Genomic DNA, 19543 nt, shown 5'->3' on the forward strand with positions numbered 1-19543 from the left:
TCTTCATTCGGCCTTACATACTAGGTTACTATGTTACTCTATTCTATATTCACCTAAATAAACTACAGACCTTAATTATACAATCAGGAGAATGAACCGTGGTCTCCATCATTATAACTGTATGACAGGAGCCTCTAATTATAAGCAGTAACTGTTAGTAGAGATTTTGTGCTAGAGTCCATGTAATATCATTACGCAGGAATAATAGTGACTGAAAGATGCAGTTAATTGCACCTTTTTCCTCACCTTCCTCACTGGCGATATTTTCTTTCTTGCGCTGCGAGAGCACGAGAAAGCTCTCGCCTTGCAGCGCAAGAAAGACGCCGGAATAGAACCGGCATATAGCTAGTGCTTTCAATGGGGCCAGCGACAGCAGCGCTAGCCCCATTGAAAACATAGGTGGAATGCCGCGGACTTCTGCCACAGCTGTCACAGCTGTGGGAGAAGTCCGCGGCATTCTATCCCATTGCTTTCAATTTCTTCCCATTGCTTTCCCATTGCCAATCCCATTGAAAGCACTGCTTTCTGCCAAGCCCTGCAGTATGATTATCGGGGAAGGGCTTAAAATATAAGCCCTGCGGGGCTTGGCAGAAAGCAGTGCTTTCAATGGGATCGGCAGCAGTGCCGATCCCATTGAAAGCAATGGGATAGAATGCCGCGGACTTCTGCCACAGCTGTGACAGCTGTGGCAGAGGATTCCTTCATCCCCGCAGTCCCCGTGGCATTCTCCACCTCTCTTCAATGGGGCTAGCGCTGCTGCCACTGGCCCCATTGAAAGCACTAGCGATATGCCGGTTCTATTCCGCTCCTCACTCATCCCTCACAGGTGCTCCGCGTCTCTGCTGTATTGTTGTTTACAGGCTGCAGCCAATGGCAGCACTTAGCGATCATCACCGAGCATTATCATTGGCTGCAGTATCTTATTTTAAAGATGGTTCAGGCTGACTAAAGCCTATAAAGATGACATCAGCAGGGAGACCCGGAACCAGTGGCGGACACGAGTGTAAAACACAGAAAGGTTAATATCCACTGCCTTCTTAATTTGCACCATGGTGGACCTGGTGAGATGGCCTTTCATAACTTGGACAATCCCTTGAGGATATCATATAGTCGTAGCAAAGTTTATCTTGACTTTTTAATGTATTCTGATACCTTTCTGTGCCACAGTTTGTTTACCCTTTCAATAGCTTTACAATGGTCTTTGTTGTGTTAAGATAAGAGAATAATAGTTTGAATGGCTTACGATAAGATAACTTGTCATTAAAGGGATATTCTGGGAATTTGACCCCTTGTGCTATAAATGACCTATCCAAGGAAATAATCAATACTTGATTGGTGGATATCTGCGACTTAGAACCCCCTTTGATCAGCTGATCTCCTCCCCCACACTTATTGTGTCAGAGCTGGATGTAGAAAGCACCATCTGCAATGCAGTCAGACCTGAAAATGCAGTAGAAGGCATAGCTCTCATTGAAATGAATGGGAACCATGCCTTCTATTGCACTTCCGGCTCAGACTGCAATGAGGAGGGAGATATCAACATATCAACAGTGAGTGTAGCAGCTGAGATCCATCTATCGTATTTTATATATACCATAAACCTATGCACAGTATACACCAGATCATCCATCTCCTGGAAACAGTTGATCTATTGTGACAACAAATAGATAAATTACACGTTTTCCCGTATTGCTGTTTCTTTGACCTTTTTAGATGTATATAAGAAAGTGATTCAACCTTTGAAAGCATGTTACTGCCAAAAAGAAAGGAAATAGTAGAAGAAAAAATATACCATTAAGGATGTAGATATACAACACCCCTCCCCCCATCCCCCGCGCTTCCCCTCCACCTCATTTTGCAAATCACATTCGTAGGGAGACGGATCTTTTGTCAGGTTCTTGTCACTCGGCCCTTATATTTAAAGACCACATAGTGGTCATCATTGAATTTCAATGGGAGAGAATAAAGTTTTATGTTAACTAGAATGAAATTCAGTTAGTCAAGAGAAAATCAATACAGTCTGAGGAGACGATGATGCTTTTAAGGCCATAGAACACTCCATAGATGAGCTTTCAAGCTGCCAGTGCCAAACAAAGAATGCACAAGAGCTCCTGACCGGTGACTAAACCTCTCTCTGTCCACATGTCAAGAAGAATAACTAAAGAACAGGGAGAACTATTTCGCCTACCACCAACACACTTTATAGTTTGACCTACTTACATGCCATGAGCATACAATTGAATCTCATTATTTTATTCCCCGCATCGTTTGCTGAAATCTTTTTTGTGGTCGTATGTTTTTTTTAGAACCAGTAGATGTTCAAGTATTGACATCCGCCACCTCTGATTTCATTTCTTGGAGTACTGCATTTTTTATGAACTTAGTAGGTTCTAATGCCTTTTAGTGTATTGACGTAATAGGCTTGTATTGTTGGCGTTGAGAGCTTTCAGAACACTTCTAGGCTTCTTGTGGGCAGTTTTGCTTCAGAAAAAAAGCTTGAGACCTATGGGATTTCAAAAGGGCTTTTAAATCAGCAACTTGGATCTTAATTAGAGATGAGTGAGTATAGTCGCTAAGGCACATTACTCAAGCGAGTAGTCCCTTAGCCGAGTATCTCCCCGCTCGTCTCTAAAGATTCGGGGGCCGGTGGGGGGCAAGGAGCGACGGGGGAGAGCGGGAAGGAACGGAGGGGAGATCTCTCCCTCCATCTCTCTCCCCCACACCCCGCCGCAACTCACCTGTCACCCGCGCCGGCCCCGAATCTTTAGAGACGAGCGGGGAGATAAATGTGTAATGTGCCTTAGCAAGTATACTCGCTCATCTCTAATCTTAATATACTTTTCTTAAAAGGTAGCTGTTTGACTTACAAAAAACATGATAGATACAATAGCTGAATAGGAGATAGATCAATAGATAGATATATTATCATAGCAAAGGGAATTGGATACCTGAGCAAGAATGATAAGTAGTATTTATTTACATATGCTAAAGCTTAGTGTGATTGCCTAATGACATTGGATATCTCTGTGGCATGCTTTGTACTATTGTCTGATACATGTCAGCTGGTATTTCCCTCCATTCATCCTGCAAATGTCTGGTGAGTTCTCCCAAAGAAGATGCATCACCCCTCTTCAATGGAGAGAGCCACATGCATGTTCTATTCCTCTGTAGGGTGTGATCCCTATTTCCCGGTGGGTAGGACTTCTGGAAGTGGAACCTGCACCTATCAGACATTTATGGCATATACTTTTGATATGCCATAAATGTCTCAGAAGGTAATAAACCTTTATGTTTTACTGAGGCCGTTTGGAATGGTTCAAGTTTGTCTGTGCATCTCTAGCTTACAAAACATAGTCCTAAATATATATGTCTTTATCAGCCTCTTTGATTATGGTGATATTGTAATGCGCTGCAAAGTAATACTTCAGTCTGAAACAGTGGTCCTCATTATAGTTTTGCTATTATTTCAGATTATCCAGACTGTAAGTGCCATTGACAAAGATGACCCAAGAAATGGACATTACTTCTTTTACAGTCTTCTACCAGAAATGGCCAATAATCCAAACTTCACCATAAAGAACAATGAAGGTAATGCTATGAAATGTTGTCTATTGTATAGTGAAAACAATGCACACAAATAATGCATTCATCTAAGTGCTACTAGAAAACTGGAGCCACATTTTTAATGTAATTACTAGCATATCATCTGGCAGTTCGATGATCAGCACCATGGAGAGCAACTATATCAGCGATCCAGAGAGAACAAAGTGATACCAAAAGGCAGTGATCTTCAGCCTGGGGCCTTCCAGCTATTGAAAAACTACTGTTATTCCCCTGGCACACCCACACAGACTGAAGACCACCACTACTGTTAAGCTATATATTAAAAACAGAATATGGATAGAAAATGTATTATAGTAGGGCTGTATAGCATGTATACTATATAAACTGAATGGCCACATTTTTAGAGACCCCAGCTATTTCTCAATTGGAGCTTTCCTATATGAAAATTAGACCAATGGCCTTGGAGTGTAGCATAAAGTCACGTGAGAAGTTTTTGGCCGGGTCATCAGTGCTAGACCAGCTGGGCCTTATTGCCAACCTTGTAGGGATTTCTCATGCAGCGGTGTGGAGAGTATACCAAGAATGGTTAATTGAGAAAAAATAGGATATCCTGTAGACATAAACAATTAGTCGATGAAAGGGGTCAGAGGAGGATTTCAAGAGTTATTCAGATGACCAGGTTTTGCATAGTCAAGAGTAGAATGAACACAACACAGGACCCTAAACCAGCAGAGGCCGATGCAGAATGTAGGTAGTACAGCTGTGTGTGTGACACATGCATGTAGCAGAGCTGTGTGTGTTGTTACATGCACATGTAACAGAGCTGTGTGTGGTGTGGGTGACATGTGCATGTAGCAGGGCTGTGTGTGCTGTGACACGCATGTAGCAGAGCTGTGTATGTGACACGTGCATGTAGCAGAGCTGTGTGTGCTGTGACATGCACATGTAAGAGTCATGTGTGTGGTGTGTGACATGTACATGTAGCAGAGCTATGTGTAGCAAAGCTGTGTGGGACACATGCATGTAGCAGAGCTGTGTGTGGTGTATGTGACATGCATGTAGCAGATCTGTGTGTGGTGTCTGTGACAAGCATATGTATGTTTGTGTTGTGTGTGTGACATACGCATTTAGTAGAGCTGTGTGTGCTATGTGTGATACGTGCATGTAGCAGAGCTGTGTGTGGTGTGTCTGTGACACGCACATGTTGCAGAGCTGTGGTGTGTGACACACACATGTAGCAAAGCTGTGTGTGGTGATGTGTGATGTGAGCATGTAGAATAGCTGTGTGTCGTGTGTGTGACACGTATATGTAGCAGATCTGTGTGTGTGTGCGTGACACGTGCATGTAGCAGACCTGTGTGTGTGTGATGTGCATGTAGCAGAGCTGTGTGAGAGGGACGAGCATGTAGCAGAGCTGTGTAGAAACATTGGTGCTATAATTTTCTAATAATTACTAGTCTTTCCTGTCAGCTGTAATTCCTCTAATCTGCAGTATTTACAAGAAGTTTCCTGTCCACATGGGCGAACATTCCAGCAGAATGATTTCATCACCTAGTAAGACGTAGTGCATAGTAAATCGTTGCGGCTCGGAAGCACAAAGAAGGTCCAACCCGCTACCAGATGGGGGTCTCTAATAAAATGGTCCCTCAGTGCAGTAAACCTAATATCTGACCACAGGGAACTCTATGTATCTAGACATTATATATGCAGCAAATTCATAAAGTATCATTGGCCATATACAGTATAGCAGACAAAGTTTAGTAAGTGCTACTGTATATACTCGGAAAGGTCACCTGAAAGTTTGAGAGTGTTCAAAGTATTGTCTAAAGTTCATTTTCTTCAATAGCAATACGCTGCTAATTATACAGACAATTATCTAAAGTTCAGATTTCTCAAGCTGAAAAGTCAAAGAGCGGCTTTCACCCTAACATTAAGCTTTAAACAATTAGCTTTAATAATGTACCGCAATGCTAATTGCCTTAATAGCAACTATAGCACAATGCCAACAATTTCTGTGCACAGAATTAAGGCATCTGAAATAAAAATCCATCTGTTATATGTATAATTTACATTCGACATATTAACATTTACATGGGAATAAGCAGAAAAGGGTTTTACATCTGATTACATTTTTTCAGTTATTCTCGTTAAAATTTAATGGCCTTAAAACTATTTTACAGCATTTAATATGCCTTTCATAATCGAACACAAATGTTAACACTTACACTGTAAGCAATTTTCAGATCTGTGCGTTTAGAAGGAGAGCTGCAAAATATATCTTGTGTATGCAGATGTAGCAGAGCTGAACTTGTCATTTGGCACACTGAACCTTGTTGGTCCACGCTGAGCTAAAGTTATCCTAAGGGCTTAAACACATGGGCGCATGCGATAATACGCTCACAGCTACGGAGCACTATTGCGCTAGTTCGTGCAAGTTTGAAAAAAAAAAGCGGGAAGGTAGATCCTGCCCTAGCTTTCTCGTGCATAGTATTAACCCTTTCCAATCCAATTTGCATCCTTGTTTTCCTAGGGGGCTTACTTACGTTATACAACTGCGCTATCTGCTGGCTAAAGCCAGTACTGCATGAGGTGACACATTGGAAAGGCTTCAACAGCAAAGAGGCTGGCAATATACAGCAAGAGAACCCCGGTAAGGGGTAAGAATACCCTGTCGGACATCTTCCAACATTGGAGCTGTACAGCCTTAAATCATAATGTCTTCAGACGTCAGACAATGGATTGGAAAGGGTTAACTACGTGGGAGAAAGATAGGGCAAGTCCTATTTTTTCGTGCGCATTAATAATGTGCGGGAAGACTGATAATGGAAAAAAAAGTAATTGAAATCAATTGTTTCGTTTTGTCCCTTTATGCGGGCATGATTTTCACAGTCGCACACTGGGGCTAAAACACGCCCATATGCTTAAACCCTAATAGTGTATTCTAGGCTTTTGTTATTGATAATCTATCCTCTGGACAGATGTTGCGTTTGCTTAGGCCAGTCGGTAAAATCCCAGGCAACTAGACACCGCGACAGCCTAAGTGATGGGTTTCTGGGAAGACAGAAGCCAGACATATGAGACAAATAAAACTGACTAGTAAATGAGAGAAAATAAAGCATTACATTTCTCCTAGAACTTTTTCAACTGGACCTGGCTCGAAGTAAAGCACCCACCCCGTAAAGGGCAACCCCAAGGCTGGAAAAAAGCAAAATCTTAGTCAGAGAGGAACAAGGGCAACTAATAACGCAGAGCACAAAACAAAGTCCTCTGGCCCCCTGTCGATGTAGCAGGGCTGGACATTCTCACTAATGTTCAGGTTCAGAAGTATCATAGATGCAATCAATGGGGGTAATGCCTTCTATTACACTTCCAACTCCTCATGGTGGTCATTGTATATCCCACTTCTGCCTCCTACCACCAATGACAACATCTGACCCCCCTGCAATGATAGCATACTGGATGATCAGGTGGGGATCTCAAGTGAGCAGCAGACCCTACAATCAACTGTTGATGACCTATCCAGAGAATTGGTCTTCAATAGTGAAAACACGGAATGCCATTTAAAAGCAGTTTTCCGGGCACGAAATCTAAGTAGTGGCATTCTCTACTTTTTATCTGCTACGCTGGACCCTCTTCTTCATCCCGTGCAGCCGCCGATCTGCCGCTGTGTTTACATACAACACTTCCGCAGTAAACACAGCAGCAGACTGTTATCTACAACTCCCAGCATGCATTGGGCTTGTTTAACGGCCAGTGCTGTAGCTCCGCCCCATCTCATCATTCCTACAACTTACTCAACTTACTAGCATCAACCTCCCTCTCACTGAGAGTGTCAGAGAAAGCTGCTGAAGCAGACAGATAGGACCTTGCAGAATTCTGAACTGCATAATACAGTGCAATACTTCTGCTCCTGTCCTCCCATCATGCACTGCTCACAGCACGCTGGAGGCTATGGACAGGAGAGGAAGTAGCAAATGCAGACGAGATGTCAGAGGAAGTGGAGATATTTTTCAGGCAAGGGGTCATGTGACAGATAGAAAATGAAAAAAGTAGCTAGACCAGGTACAGGGAACCTATTACAACATGACATATAGTGAAGGTGTACATTACATTTTAAAATGTTAGTCTGTGCCCCGAATATACAGATTTTCCCCATTGAGTTCAAATGGGGTTGTCAAAATCCACAAAATCCAAATTGTTCATTCACAAAAAAATCTACAAATGGGGGCATATAAAAAGGGGACACACTCATATGCCAACTGTATACTGTTTTAGATGGATCTGTTCTTGCTTGTTTTTTTTACATATACAGGCATTAAGCTTGGTTAGGGTACCATATCAACATAGTAAGTTTGGTTCTGGTACCATAACTATATAGTAAATTCACTTCTTGTAGCAGCTCCGTATAGTATGCTGACTCCTGGTATCATATTTATGTAGTAAGCTTGGCTCTGGTACTGTATCTCTGGAATAACGTTAGTTCTAGCATCAGATCTATGTGGTTATCTTGGTTCTGCTATTGTATATGTGGTGTAAACTTCAGATCATCATTGAAACTGTAGACTAGCAGGGGGTTCAGAATCTTCCTACAGGGTTCACGATAGCCATAATCTACCACAATGTGGGCATCACATTAGAAGTTTGTGGAGGATACTGTTCAGGGGTGCCAGGGTCAGAAAAGTCACATGGACTGTCTGCTGCTATCTATTGAATTTGTAGACTTGCCCAGGAACTGAGATATGATATATTTTTTAGTCTGCTCTGGCCTGGGTTCAGAAAACTGGGGTTACTAATTTATGGACCTTACTATGATCCCTGAGCAATTAAAAAGGTCCACTGTGCCCCGACAACAGAAAATTAAAAATGAAAACTTGCTCACCTCTGTGTTCTCTATCTTCTGCCTTGACCCCTTCTGGCAAGGATTGGGTGGAATGATACAGGCGGTGTGGCAACAATGATACAGGCGGTGTGCAATGGTGTGGCACTCGTCTTCTTGCAGTACTGCTGTCATAGTCAATTATATCTGTGTCTTACAGAATGAGGACAACATCAGTCTCACTCCTGAGTGAACCCCGTAGGCTCAGTGGGCCTTGGCACCTGCCTAGGTTTGCCAAAAGCTGATGCCGGCCCAAAATGAAACCATTTTCCTTGGCAGTAGAGTTGAAATTTCTTGGAGATATCAGCAGCCCTACTTATACAATCTCCACTGTGGGCGACAAGTATGTGTTTTGATATGAGAAAGGAAGTGTAAACTGGAAGGCTCAGTTACAGTTAAAGGTCAATAAGCAATACAGTAGAGATTCAGTATGACCTTTACAAAAATTATACCATCAAGACTAGAAACCACTTAATATTGCTTAATGCTAGATACTTGTGCTTAAGGATAAAGATAGAAACCGTATCTGTAGTTAAGAACTTGAAATTATAGCATTCAACTATACTACAATACTAACAATAGGAAATCCAGTTGGCTCATGGTTCGGAATTGCATTTTATTCCAACTGTATGCAGCACGGTTGAGGTCAGGACTTTGTACAGACCACTCATGTTTTCTCAAACCCTTTTTTAGGGGCTTATAGGCTATGAACACCTTTGGGGCATTTTTGAACTGAAAATAATTTTTCGTAATTGGATGTAATTAATGGCTTTTGCAGTTTCTACATATCATTGTATAGAGCAAATTGCAGAAAGCATCTACCTTCCGATCTGTCAGTGTGCTAGACTGATGGCTAATGGCCTTTTTACATGGGCTGATAAATCGTGCAGTGTAAATGCATGCACCGAATGAACGATGGATGAGAATATGTTCGCTTCTTGTTTGTCATTCAGTTTCTGCATGCAGAAAACTGAACTACGACTTGGCCCTTAGAAACAGCCAGTCATTCACTTATGAGCAATGGCCTGTTTATTGTGAATGGAGGCGGGTGGGCTGGAATGATCTCCGGCCCGCTCCACTTTAATTCATTAGCGGCAATCGTTCCTGTGTAAAAGGGCCCTTAGTTTTTAGCCCTGATCTCTCCTTTCCTGAAAGTTATTATCAACTGATTTAAGACCACAGCAAGCATAAAATTTTTTGTGGTTCTAAACTAGCTGATCACTGCATGAAGAGCACCTACTCAAAAATGGGTTGGTCCACTTTCTTGGGCGATCACGGCTTTCTAACGCCAGGGAACATCTTCCATACTCAACTTGCCACCACTAGCCTGTTATACTCCAACAGTCAACCCATGGGATATGCCTTCAGTTTGTTTACACCAGATGCAGACCTCGCCATCGATATATTTCAGCAAGAAGTAGAAATCATCACTCCAAACGATCTTCTGCCATGTGTTCATGGTTCATTGATTTATTTCCTTGGCCCGTGTAAGGCATTGTTTGCAATAACATGGTGTCATCAGAGGCACTCTTGTCAGTCTTCAGCTAGTGAACCTCAGTCAATTCGCAATGTTCATTGTGAAAATTTGTCTACTTCCCCACTTTTGTACTGCTGAGGCAGTTGCTTCTCTGTGGCACATAGTTGTTGGGATACCAGACATGTCACCCAATGCTCATCTCTAGGATCAAACACACATGGCTTACCACTGTGTGATTTCTCAAACGTCTGTCCTTGGTTCAACCAGTCTTGTTACACCCTTGATACTGTAGCTAGGGAACAGCCAACAAGTGCAACTATTTTAGAAATACTGGCACCACAATCTACCCATGGTCAAAGTCACTGAAGTCACCATTGTTGCCGCGGTTCTTGGATCTCTTCCTTTCTGGTAGTCTTGTACAGGTTTTGTATGTGTTTCTCCATCTTCTGGCTTTGGTGGGAGTGGTATTAGGTGCTGACGTGCTTGGTCTCACCTGTGGGTAATTTGTCAGGACTACTTAACCTGGTCTTGTGATTAGATCAAGTGCTGTTTAATTTCAGTCTCCCACTGACTGTGATAGGAGTCAGAGCTTGGTGCTGAATCTCCTATTTGCCTGAGTCATCTCAAAGCTAAGTTCTGTGCTTGTTATAATTTTCCTTGTTTCCTGTGTTATTCACCTATCCCACGTAGGGTCTACTAGTAGCCAAGGTACATGGTCAGGTTTGCCCTTCTCAGGGCGGGCTACTTGCATATATGCAGTGTCCTGTTGGGTGACTCTGGACACAGGGCATACATTGAGGAGCTGGGAGGGTAGAGTGGTCACTTTTCATGGTGACACTAACCAGGCTCCCTACCGGAGGGACACATGTAGCCTTGGCCAGAGCAGTGCTGGGCCTCTTCCGGACATCTCTAGGAGAGGGATGGCCAATAAACATAAGCACAGGAGAAAAGGTTGTCACGAGTGACACTACCTTTCCGTTACCCAGCAGAATGACCGTCGGCGGTAAATAAATGAGCCGCAGACTGTGCAATGTCCCTTGTTTCCTGGAAATGGTCAGGGCCTGGCAAAACTTTACTTGATAACTTCATCAGGATACAATCAAGAATATACTGGTGCAGGTAAAACAGAAGATTAGAGGTCAGAGACGAAACACAGGATGACATCGGTCCTGCAGTTGCAGTTATCTGCTAGGAACAGCTCCAGGACAGGGAACTCTCCAGACGAGGATAGGGGTAGGGTCACTCCACAGACACTCTCTCGGAACAGTACCTCTGCACAGTGGTTTTGGGCTGTCTCTTCTCGCTCACTCTCAATTTCTCTCTCTTACCGCTTCTCACTCACTGTTGGCTCCTGGCATCGGGGTACTCAGGAAACCTCTCTTCTTCTTCCATTCTTCACCACATGAGGGTTAAAGGTACCCCATGTGGCTGGCACTCTCTCTTAGGAAACCAGAAGAATTGACTCCAACTCCAGACTCTGTCTGACTCACTACCACACCCAAAACACTCATGCTTATAAACAACATAGATCACATGACTAGACAAATATTGATACATTGCAGGCATCTCCTAGTCTCATGCAAACATTAACCTCTCACTTGCTGCAGCTGTGCAATACACATAACTAGATGACTAGACAACTTTGCACAGTGCATCTACAAAAGACGTGACATGTATGACATTTATGGAGGGGGCAGCAACATAGACTTCTGGCCACTACATATAGGCTGGTCCACTTCCTGGGTAAGGTTCATTAGGGACAGTGTTTTTCCTGGTTGTGGTTAGCTTCATTGTTTTGCATGGTTTGGTGTGCAGTAGCGTGAGTATTTCACGTTTACGGATCCAGTGGGTCTTGCTTGGACATCATGACCATGTTTAGCCATAACTAGATAGATAGATTAGACTATTCAATATGATATATTCTCTACTGCTTGGCATACAAGTCAAAGTGTCCAGTAAGCAGGCAGATTATCCCGCACAAGAAATAGCAGCAACTTGACCAATGGAAGCAAGTCTGTATTTAGAAACCCAAATTATACTAAAGAGGCATTGAAATCTGCACAACTTGATCAGCTGTAATTACAACATTTACTTATCATGCAGTCTTAGATTACATAGAAAGTAAAAGTGGAACATAATTGAACAATATTTTCCGTGATCTTTCTAGAGGTTTCCATGAAGGGAAAAAGCTTTCTCAGACTTTTTTGAAAATGAAGAATATATACTGAGAATAAAGCACACGTAGTCTTTTGCTTAACCCTTCAACTACCAGCAAATGTTCAAGTTTTCTTTTTTGTTTTTTTCAAGACTTAGAACGTTCTCACTTTTCTAGTTGACATAGCTGTAAGGCCTTAGTCACACGGGCGTTTTTTCACGCGATTTGCGGATCGCATGACGGATGCGCATCCGCAAATCGTGTGACCGGTGCGCGCAAGTCGCCCGCAAATCGCCCGAAAATCTGCTCCTAGCCGCGTTTCATTAGAAACGGGCCGGAGCTGTCCAGCGCATTGCATTCAATGGAGACGGCAATAGAGCCGGCTCCATTCAAAGCAATGCGCTGCGGGCGAGCGCGGGATGAATTGTCGGGAAGGGCTTAAATATATAAGCCCTTCCCTGCAATTCATCCTAAAATGTGTTAAAATAAAAAATATATATATACTCACCTTCTCCCGGCAGCCGGAGCTCCGCGCGGCCGTCCTGCAGTGGGTGTGAAGGGGGTGTGAGTCAGACCTGCCCCCTGATTGGCTCAGCGCTGAGCCAATCAGAGGCATGTCTCACTCACACCCATTCATGAATTCATGAATGGATGTGAGTCAGACCTGCCCCTGATTGGCTCAGCGCTGAGAGGCAGCAGTCACTCACCCATTCATGAATTCATGAATGGGTGTGTGAGTGAAACCTGCCTCTGATTGGTCAGGGCTGTGATCAATCAGAGGCAGATCATTCAGCAGGCGGGGATTTTAAAGCCCCGCTGGCTGATTAGTGCCGAGAAGCAGTTCAGGAGAACTGACAGCGGCCGCGGCTGGACTCCGGCTGCAGCGGAAAGGTGAGTATACAATTTTTTTTTATTTTAACACATTTTAGGATGAATTGCAGGGAAGGGCTTATATATTTAAGCCCTTCCCGACAATTCACCCCGCGCACGCCGGCAGCCCATTGCTTTCAATGGAGCGGCTGTATTGCCGGCTCCATTGAATTCAATGGGCAAACATCGTCCTTCTCTGCCACAGCTGTTACAGCTGTGGCAGAGAAGAATGATTTGTCTTCTATATGTTCTCAATGGGGTCGGCGCTGCTGCCGCCGGCCCCATTGAGCGCATATAGAGAAGAGAACAGGAATCGCAGATCGCACATAGGTGCGATCTGCGATTTCTGTTCTATAATTTATCGGACGAGCGCATAAAAAGCGCTCATGTGTCCGATACCATTGCAAAGCAATCGTTTTATAAAATCGCCGGACGCATGCGGATGCGCAAATCGGGGCTAAAAACGCCCGTCTGACTAAGGCCTAAGAGGGCTTCTTTTTTTGCTGGATGAGTTATATTCTTTAATGGTACCATGGGCTGCACTATATAATGTATTGGAAAATCTTAAAGGTTTCTAAGTGAAGTGAAATTGGGGGAAAAAACGCAAATGCACTCATTTTTAGTTTTTATTGGGAGATGAGGTGACCAAAAACCCCGCAAATTATGTAATTTTTTTACAACATTTACCATGTCAGATAAATAATCCGATACTTAGGACGGCTTCAGATTAGCACAAATACGCTCACCGGATACCCAGCATATTTGTGCATTAATGATGTTTGAAGACCCAGGTGATCAGGGTGTTGTGCGCGTTTCAGAGCTTACTAGCGTACGTTTTGTGCGCGCATTTGACAGTTAATACACGTGCGTGACTCTCCCTTTCTGTAGAACTAATTGCCTATTTAAAGCCTAATGAGGCCCAGCTGCATTTTTTTCCTGTATTTTGTGCAGTGGGGCACCCTTCCTTTTGCATAATTTCGCCCCTGCTATAGACCTCTATGGCTGTTTTGCTTGCAAAATGCAGGAAAATAGAGCAGGTCTTATTTTTTTGCATAAGCAAAATCTGTGGGTGCAAAATGACCTTATGAGAACGAACTAATTGAAATCAATGGATTCTGTTCTCTGTGTTTTGTGTATGCAGATTTTGCGTGCACAAACATGCCCATCTGAAGGAGCCCTTTGATAGATTGGAGGTTTTTTTGATGTAGTGATGCTAATAATATTTATTTTTTGACAGTTTAAATTTTTTCACGTGAAAAATAGGAAAAAGGGGATTATTGAGCATTTAATATTTTTTAATTTTTTTAAGTTATAGTTGACTTAAATATTACCTATTTTTTTTAGTCCCCTCAGCGTACTTGAACTTGCGATCATATAACCACTTCGGCAGTATACTGCAGTACTTCAGTATTGCAGTATAATGTATTTTTAGCACTAACATATTTAGGCAGGGCTTAACATGGTTAAATGTATGACTGTCAGCTTATATGGTCAGGATTGACAGTACATGTGGGCTGTCAAACAGCCGTGATCGAAATTGTTCTGCAGGAATATTGAACCATGCGGGCAGGAACAGAAACTTGTTAAAGCACCAACTTATTATGCAGTGCTTTCAGGTAATTTAGCACCCAAGCTGGATTCTCATTTTATTGACCTCGGAAGGATGGAAGGCTGAGTCAACTACCTGAACCACGTAAGGATTGAACTCATAACCTTCAGGTTGTCAGTGAGAGCTTTGGACTGCATCCTTAAGGGCTTAGTCACACGGGCATTTTAACATGCACATAACACATGCACTCAAAAATTGGCGTGACTGAAGCAGGCAGCATGCAGGAAAACACTGACCTGCATGCATTTTTTTGCACAAAAAGTGTGCTGCCCGCTATCCCCTGCTTCAGCTGTGACAGCTGTAGCAGGGGATTCCTTGGATGTGAAACCCCAGGATGCTGTCACATCCAGGGGTTTTACCTTTGGTCAATGGGGCCAGTGGGAGCAGCGGTGGCCCCATTGACATACAGAGAACATTGCGATCCTTTGCTACAGCTGTGACGGCTGTGGCAGAGGATTTCTTCATCTCCATGGGGAGTTCCTTTGTCACTAAACACTGTAACAGCATTTTCACAGTGTCCAGTGACAATGGAACTCCCCGCTGAGATGAAGAAATCCTCTGGCACAGCTGTCACAGCTGTGGCAGAGGACCGCAATCTTCTCCCATTGAATTCAATGGAGCCGGCACTACAGCCAGCTCCATTGAAAGCAATGGGCTGCCGGCAAGCCCTGCAGTGATTTTCGGGAAATGGCCTGCTGAAAGCTCTTCATAGCAGTTCAGGAGAAGACCCGGCTAGACGCCCCTGAGCCCCGGCAGCTGCAGAGAGGTGAGTATATATATATTTTTATTTTTTACATATTTAAGGGATGATTTTCAGGGAAGGGCTTATAGTTAAAGCCCTTCCCCGAAAATCACTGCTGTAACGCCGGCTCTATTGAATTCAATAGAAGAACATCGCGCTTCTCTGCCACAGCTGTGCCAGAGGCTCGCGATCTTCACTGTATGTTCTCAATGGCTCAGCACTGCTGTTGCCGACCCCATTGAGCACAATGTGAAACCCCTGGGTGCGACAGCATCCAGGGGTTTCACAATCAAAAAACACCGATACTGCAGTTACTTGCGATTTCAAACACGGTGTCCTATAATTTTCGCCACAGACATTTTTCTGCATGTAAAATTCGCACATGTGACCGCTGCCATTGAAAAGCATGGGTTCTATGTAGTGCGATCTTTTTTATGCGTGAAAAAAGCGTGAAAAAACGCACGTCAAAACGCCTGTGTGACTGAACCCCAACACTCTGCGCCACACAAGGCCACCTCTGAAATTTTCAGTTACTGAAAATTAGATGAAGGTGCTGACATGTTCTGTAGAGATTAATGCTGTTTGCGCCAAATTCTATCTTGTAATCAGCATTGTGCCACAGAAATCTGGATTCATCTTACCAGACAATGTTTTGCGCGTATTTTCTCATAGGCTTGTCTGAAGCGGCCAGCAATATGTTCTTAATTCGGCAGCAGAAAGCTTTTCCACTTTTGGTTTTGAAATAGAGACGCGCAAATTTTAGCAGGGGCGAAAGCAAGTCCCATAGGGATAACATTGTGATGCAGAAAGAACCGCGCAGACTAAGGGCTTAAACACATGACCGAGATTTCAGATTGTGTTGCTGGCAGAGTTTGAGGCCTTCTTCACATGGGCGTGATTTTGACCCATTATGCGGCTGTGATAATCACGGACGCATAACGAGATGAAACGGAACCATTAATTTCAATGGTTTCATTTTTATTAGTGGTATTCTCACCTGTTAATAGAATGCGCCATTCTGAAGCCACCCTCAGTGATGGATCTGTATGTGGATTTAGCTCAGTCAATAGGTAAAGTTCGCATGCAGATTTTCTGTTGCGCTTTGGCAAGAAATCCACATCAGGGCTTTTGCCCACGGGCGCAAACTACATCCAAAAGAATCCATTGGTTTCAAACCCTGACATGGAGCGTTTTTTTTCCGGCGAAAAAACTATGCGGCATGCTCCCTTTTTTCCGCCATTGCACAGCCGACGCTCAATAGGAGTCTATGGGGTGCACAATTGTCCTGAATGAAATTGCCCACTGAACATTACTCATGTGCAGAGAGTTAAGGCAGCAGAAATGCAGTCCTAAGCTCTCGCTCACGACCTGAAGGTTGCAAGTTCAATCCCCGCTTGGTTCAGGTTGCTGGATGAAGGTTGACTCAGCCTTTCATCCTTCCAAGGTCGGTAAAATGAGCACCCAGCTTGATAGGCGGTATTAAGTAAATTAACTGCAGAATATGTTGGCGCTATGGAAATAATAAGATTTATTACATTGGGGACTAATTGGGCTGCCTCACCTGTCCAAACATGGCAGCGCATAAAAGTACGGTAAAGGAGCTTGGTTTCGCTTGCATGAAGACTCATTTCAGAGCGCAAGTACGTCCTCCTCTAGTAAGCGTATAAGGCCAACTTCTTATTGTTCTGGACCAGGATTTCAAGCCTGGCTGCAGAAAAAATGCGTGGCATATACATTACGGAAAAGGGGATTTTTCTGAAGACTTGATTCAGAATCCGTGCAAAATCGGGGTAAAAGGGTGGTTGGAAACATGGCAGAAGAGTTGCTGCGTAGGGGCTTCTTCAGATGGGTGCTTCTTATAGATGAGCGAGTATACTCGCTAAAGGCAATTGCTCGAGCGAGCATTGCCTTTAGCGAGTATCTCCCCGCTCGAGACAGAAGGTTCAGGTTCCGGCAGCGGGCAGGGAGCTGCGGGGGAGAGCGGGGCAGAACGGAGGGGAGATCTCTCTCTCCCTCTCTCCCCCCCGCTCCCTCCTGCTGACTGCCGCTACTCACCGCTCCCCCGCGCCGGCACCCGAACCTTCTGTCTCGAGCGGGGAGATACTCGCTAAAGGCAATGCTCGCTCGAGCAATTGCCTTTAGCGAGTATACTCGCTCATCTCTAGTGCTGCTACAGAGCGTATCTGTGCATGAGCCAGTGAAAAGTCTTTTGTTTTACCGTATAAACAGCGCTATTGTGCACGGAAAAAAAGCAAAAAGGGCCGGACCTATCTCATGCATATAAAAACTATAGAGCAAGGCCGTGAAAGCAAAGCCATTGCAATCAACGGCTTCGCTTCATCATGTTTTTCAGGCATGATTTTCACGCTCACAAAATGTACTGCAAGCACGGCCATCTTTTTAAGAGTGCCTTCACACTTGCGATAAAATCGCGTGATTTTCGAGGGATTCGACAGTAAGTGAAAACGCAGAATGATGAAACCAATGGTTTTCAATGGTTTCATTCCCATCTGCAATGTTCGCACTCATGAGATGTTGCAATAAAAAAAAAATTGTCGCATGTCCCATCTTTCTGCGTTTTGCGTGTTTCCCTAAGGAGCCTCCTTTATATCGCACCGCAAAGCAAGAACTTGTGATTTTCTTGCAATGTGTTTTTAATATATCACAGTCTTATTGACTTTCGCGTTAAAAACAAAACGTGAGAAAATCGGGGGCGGGATTATTTTTAGGAAAAAGTATTGCTGACGCTCAAAAATTGCGGGAACAAAAACGCAATTTGGCAGTGATTTTCGCGCGCCAAAACCGCCATTGCCAGTGTGAAGGAGCCCTAAGAACTAATGCTACATTTTGCAAGCCATGGCCAGTGCATAGTAAGTGACTCTTCCTGCTGGATTCCATGCGGTATAAGTAAATTCCTTTCCTTATTTGATCGAGTCTTGCCGTAAAATATAAGAAAAAGCGCTTTCTTCTTTAATTATTTTGAATGGATGGCGGTAAAGAGCCGGATGAAGGTCACTAAGATTCAGCAACATCTGTAATGTCACACAGATATTGCCTTATGGTCAATGCCGATTTCTCGCTGTTTATTTTCATGCTTGATGAGGCGCTATTTGATCAAAATACATTAACCTTTCATTTGCTGTCAGGGGTGATATTCTTTTGTGATTGAAACAATTTCTTCTGAGTGTTCTTTTCTCCGGTAGTTTTCTCTAAACGTTGTGTCTGTATGAGCCGTTTTGATCAATTTTTTTTTGTTTTTTTTGCATGGTGGCTTGAGATTACTTGCTGATGTTTTTTTCATGCAACAGTCAGCAATTTTTTTAACTGGACATGCAATTTTTAGAAGTGTTTTTTGGATGTTTTTTTTTTAATTCACACATTTTGTTTTACATTTACAGGTGGTCCCCGACTTGCAAACAGGTTCCGTTCCGGGAGCCTGTTCGCAAGTCCGTTTTGTTCGCAAGTCGAACAAATGGTTGTATGGAGGGGATCGCGGGTGGATCCCGCTCCATACAACATCGGTTGCCGGCTGTTCTTACAGCGGGCACCCGGCGGCAGCAGTTCCGACGAGCCGCGCCGCTTGTCAGAACTGTTAACACTTTAAATACCGCTCTGACAGCGGTATTTAGAGTGTTAACAGTTCCGCCGAGCGGCGCGGCTCGTCGGGACTGCTGCCGCCGGGTGCCCGCTGTAAGAATAGCTGGCACCCGACGTTCAGGGGGCCCGTACAGCGTCCCACGATGAGATCGCGGGACGCCGTGTGGTTGCTAGGCAGCCGGGGACCTCCTGAAAGGCCCCAGGGCTGTCTATGCAGAGTGCCCATCAAGCGCACGGCTTGCTAGGCGCTCTGCATAGACAGCCCTAGGGCCTTTCAGAAGGCCCCCGGCTGCCCAGCAACCGCGATGTGACCGGACAGGCTTCTATCAGGCTTGATAGAAGCTTGTCCGGTCCCTGCACAGTATGATGTAATGCCATAGCATTACTGTGCAGGACAGATTGTTCGTATCTAGCGAAATTCGTAAGTCGAATGTTCGCAAGTCGGGGACTATCTGTATACTTTTTTTTGCAGTTTTTTTCCCTATAGAGAAACCTATGAAAACTAGCTTAAAAACTGATATCCCTACAGTCTACTGTGATTTCAAAAATTTCCACAATGGCAACGGGGCAAAAAAGCACAATTTTAAATTTTTTTATTCATAAAGGCTTTTATGCCCATCTCTGGTGTAAATAATTAGCGAGTCTTGCTTTTG

The 19543-nt window shown here is 43.9% G+C and overlaps 1 protein-coding gene across 1 annotated transcript in view; it reads left to right on the top strand.

The window, feature by feature from the left end:
- Window positions 1–19543, top strand: part of LOC136582407 (cadherin-8) — a 426860-nt gene that overhangs the window by 384247 nt on the left and 23070 nt on the right. The window contains exon 10 of the mRNA XM_066583436.1: window positions 3471–3588. Coding sequence (XP_066439533.1) covers window positions 3471–3588 — 118 coding nt within the window. The remainder of the gene's footprint in view (window positions 1–3470; window positions 3589–19543) is intronic.

Source organism: Eleutherodactylus coqui, chromosome 11, assembly GCF_035609145.1.
Source record: "Eleutherodactylus coqui strain aEleCoq1 chromosome 11, aEleCoq1.hap1, whole genome shotgun sequence".
Taxonomy (NCBI): domain Eukaryota; kingdom Metazoa; phylum Chordata; class Amphibia; order Anura; family Eleutherodactylidae; genus Eleutherodactylus; species Eleutherodactylus coqui.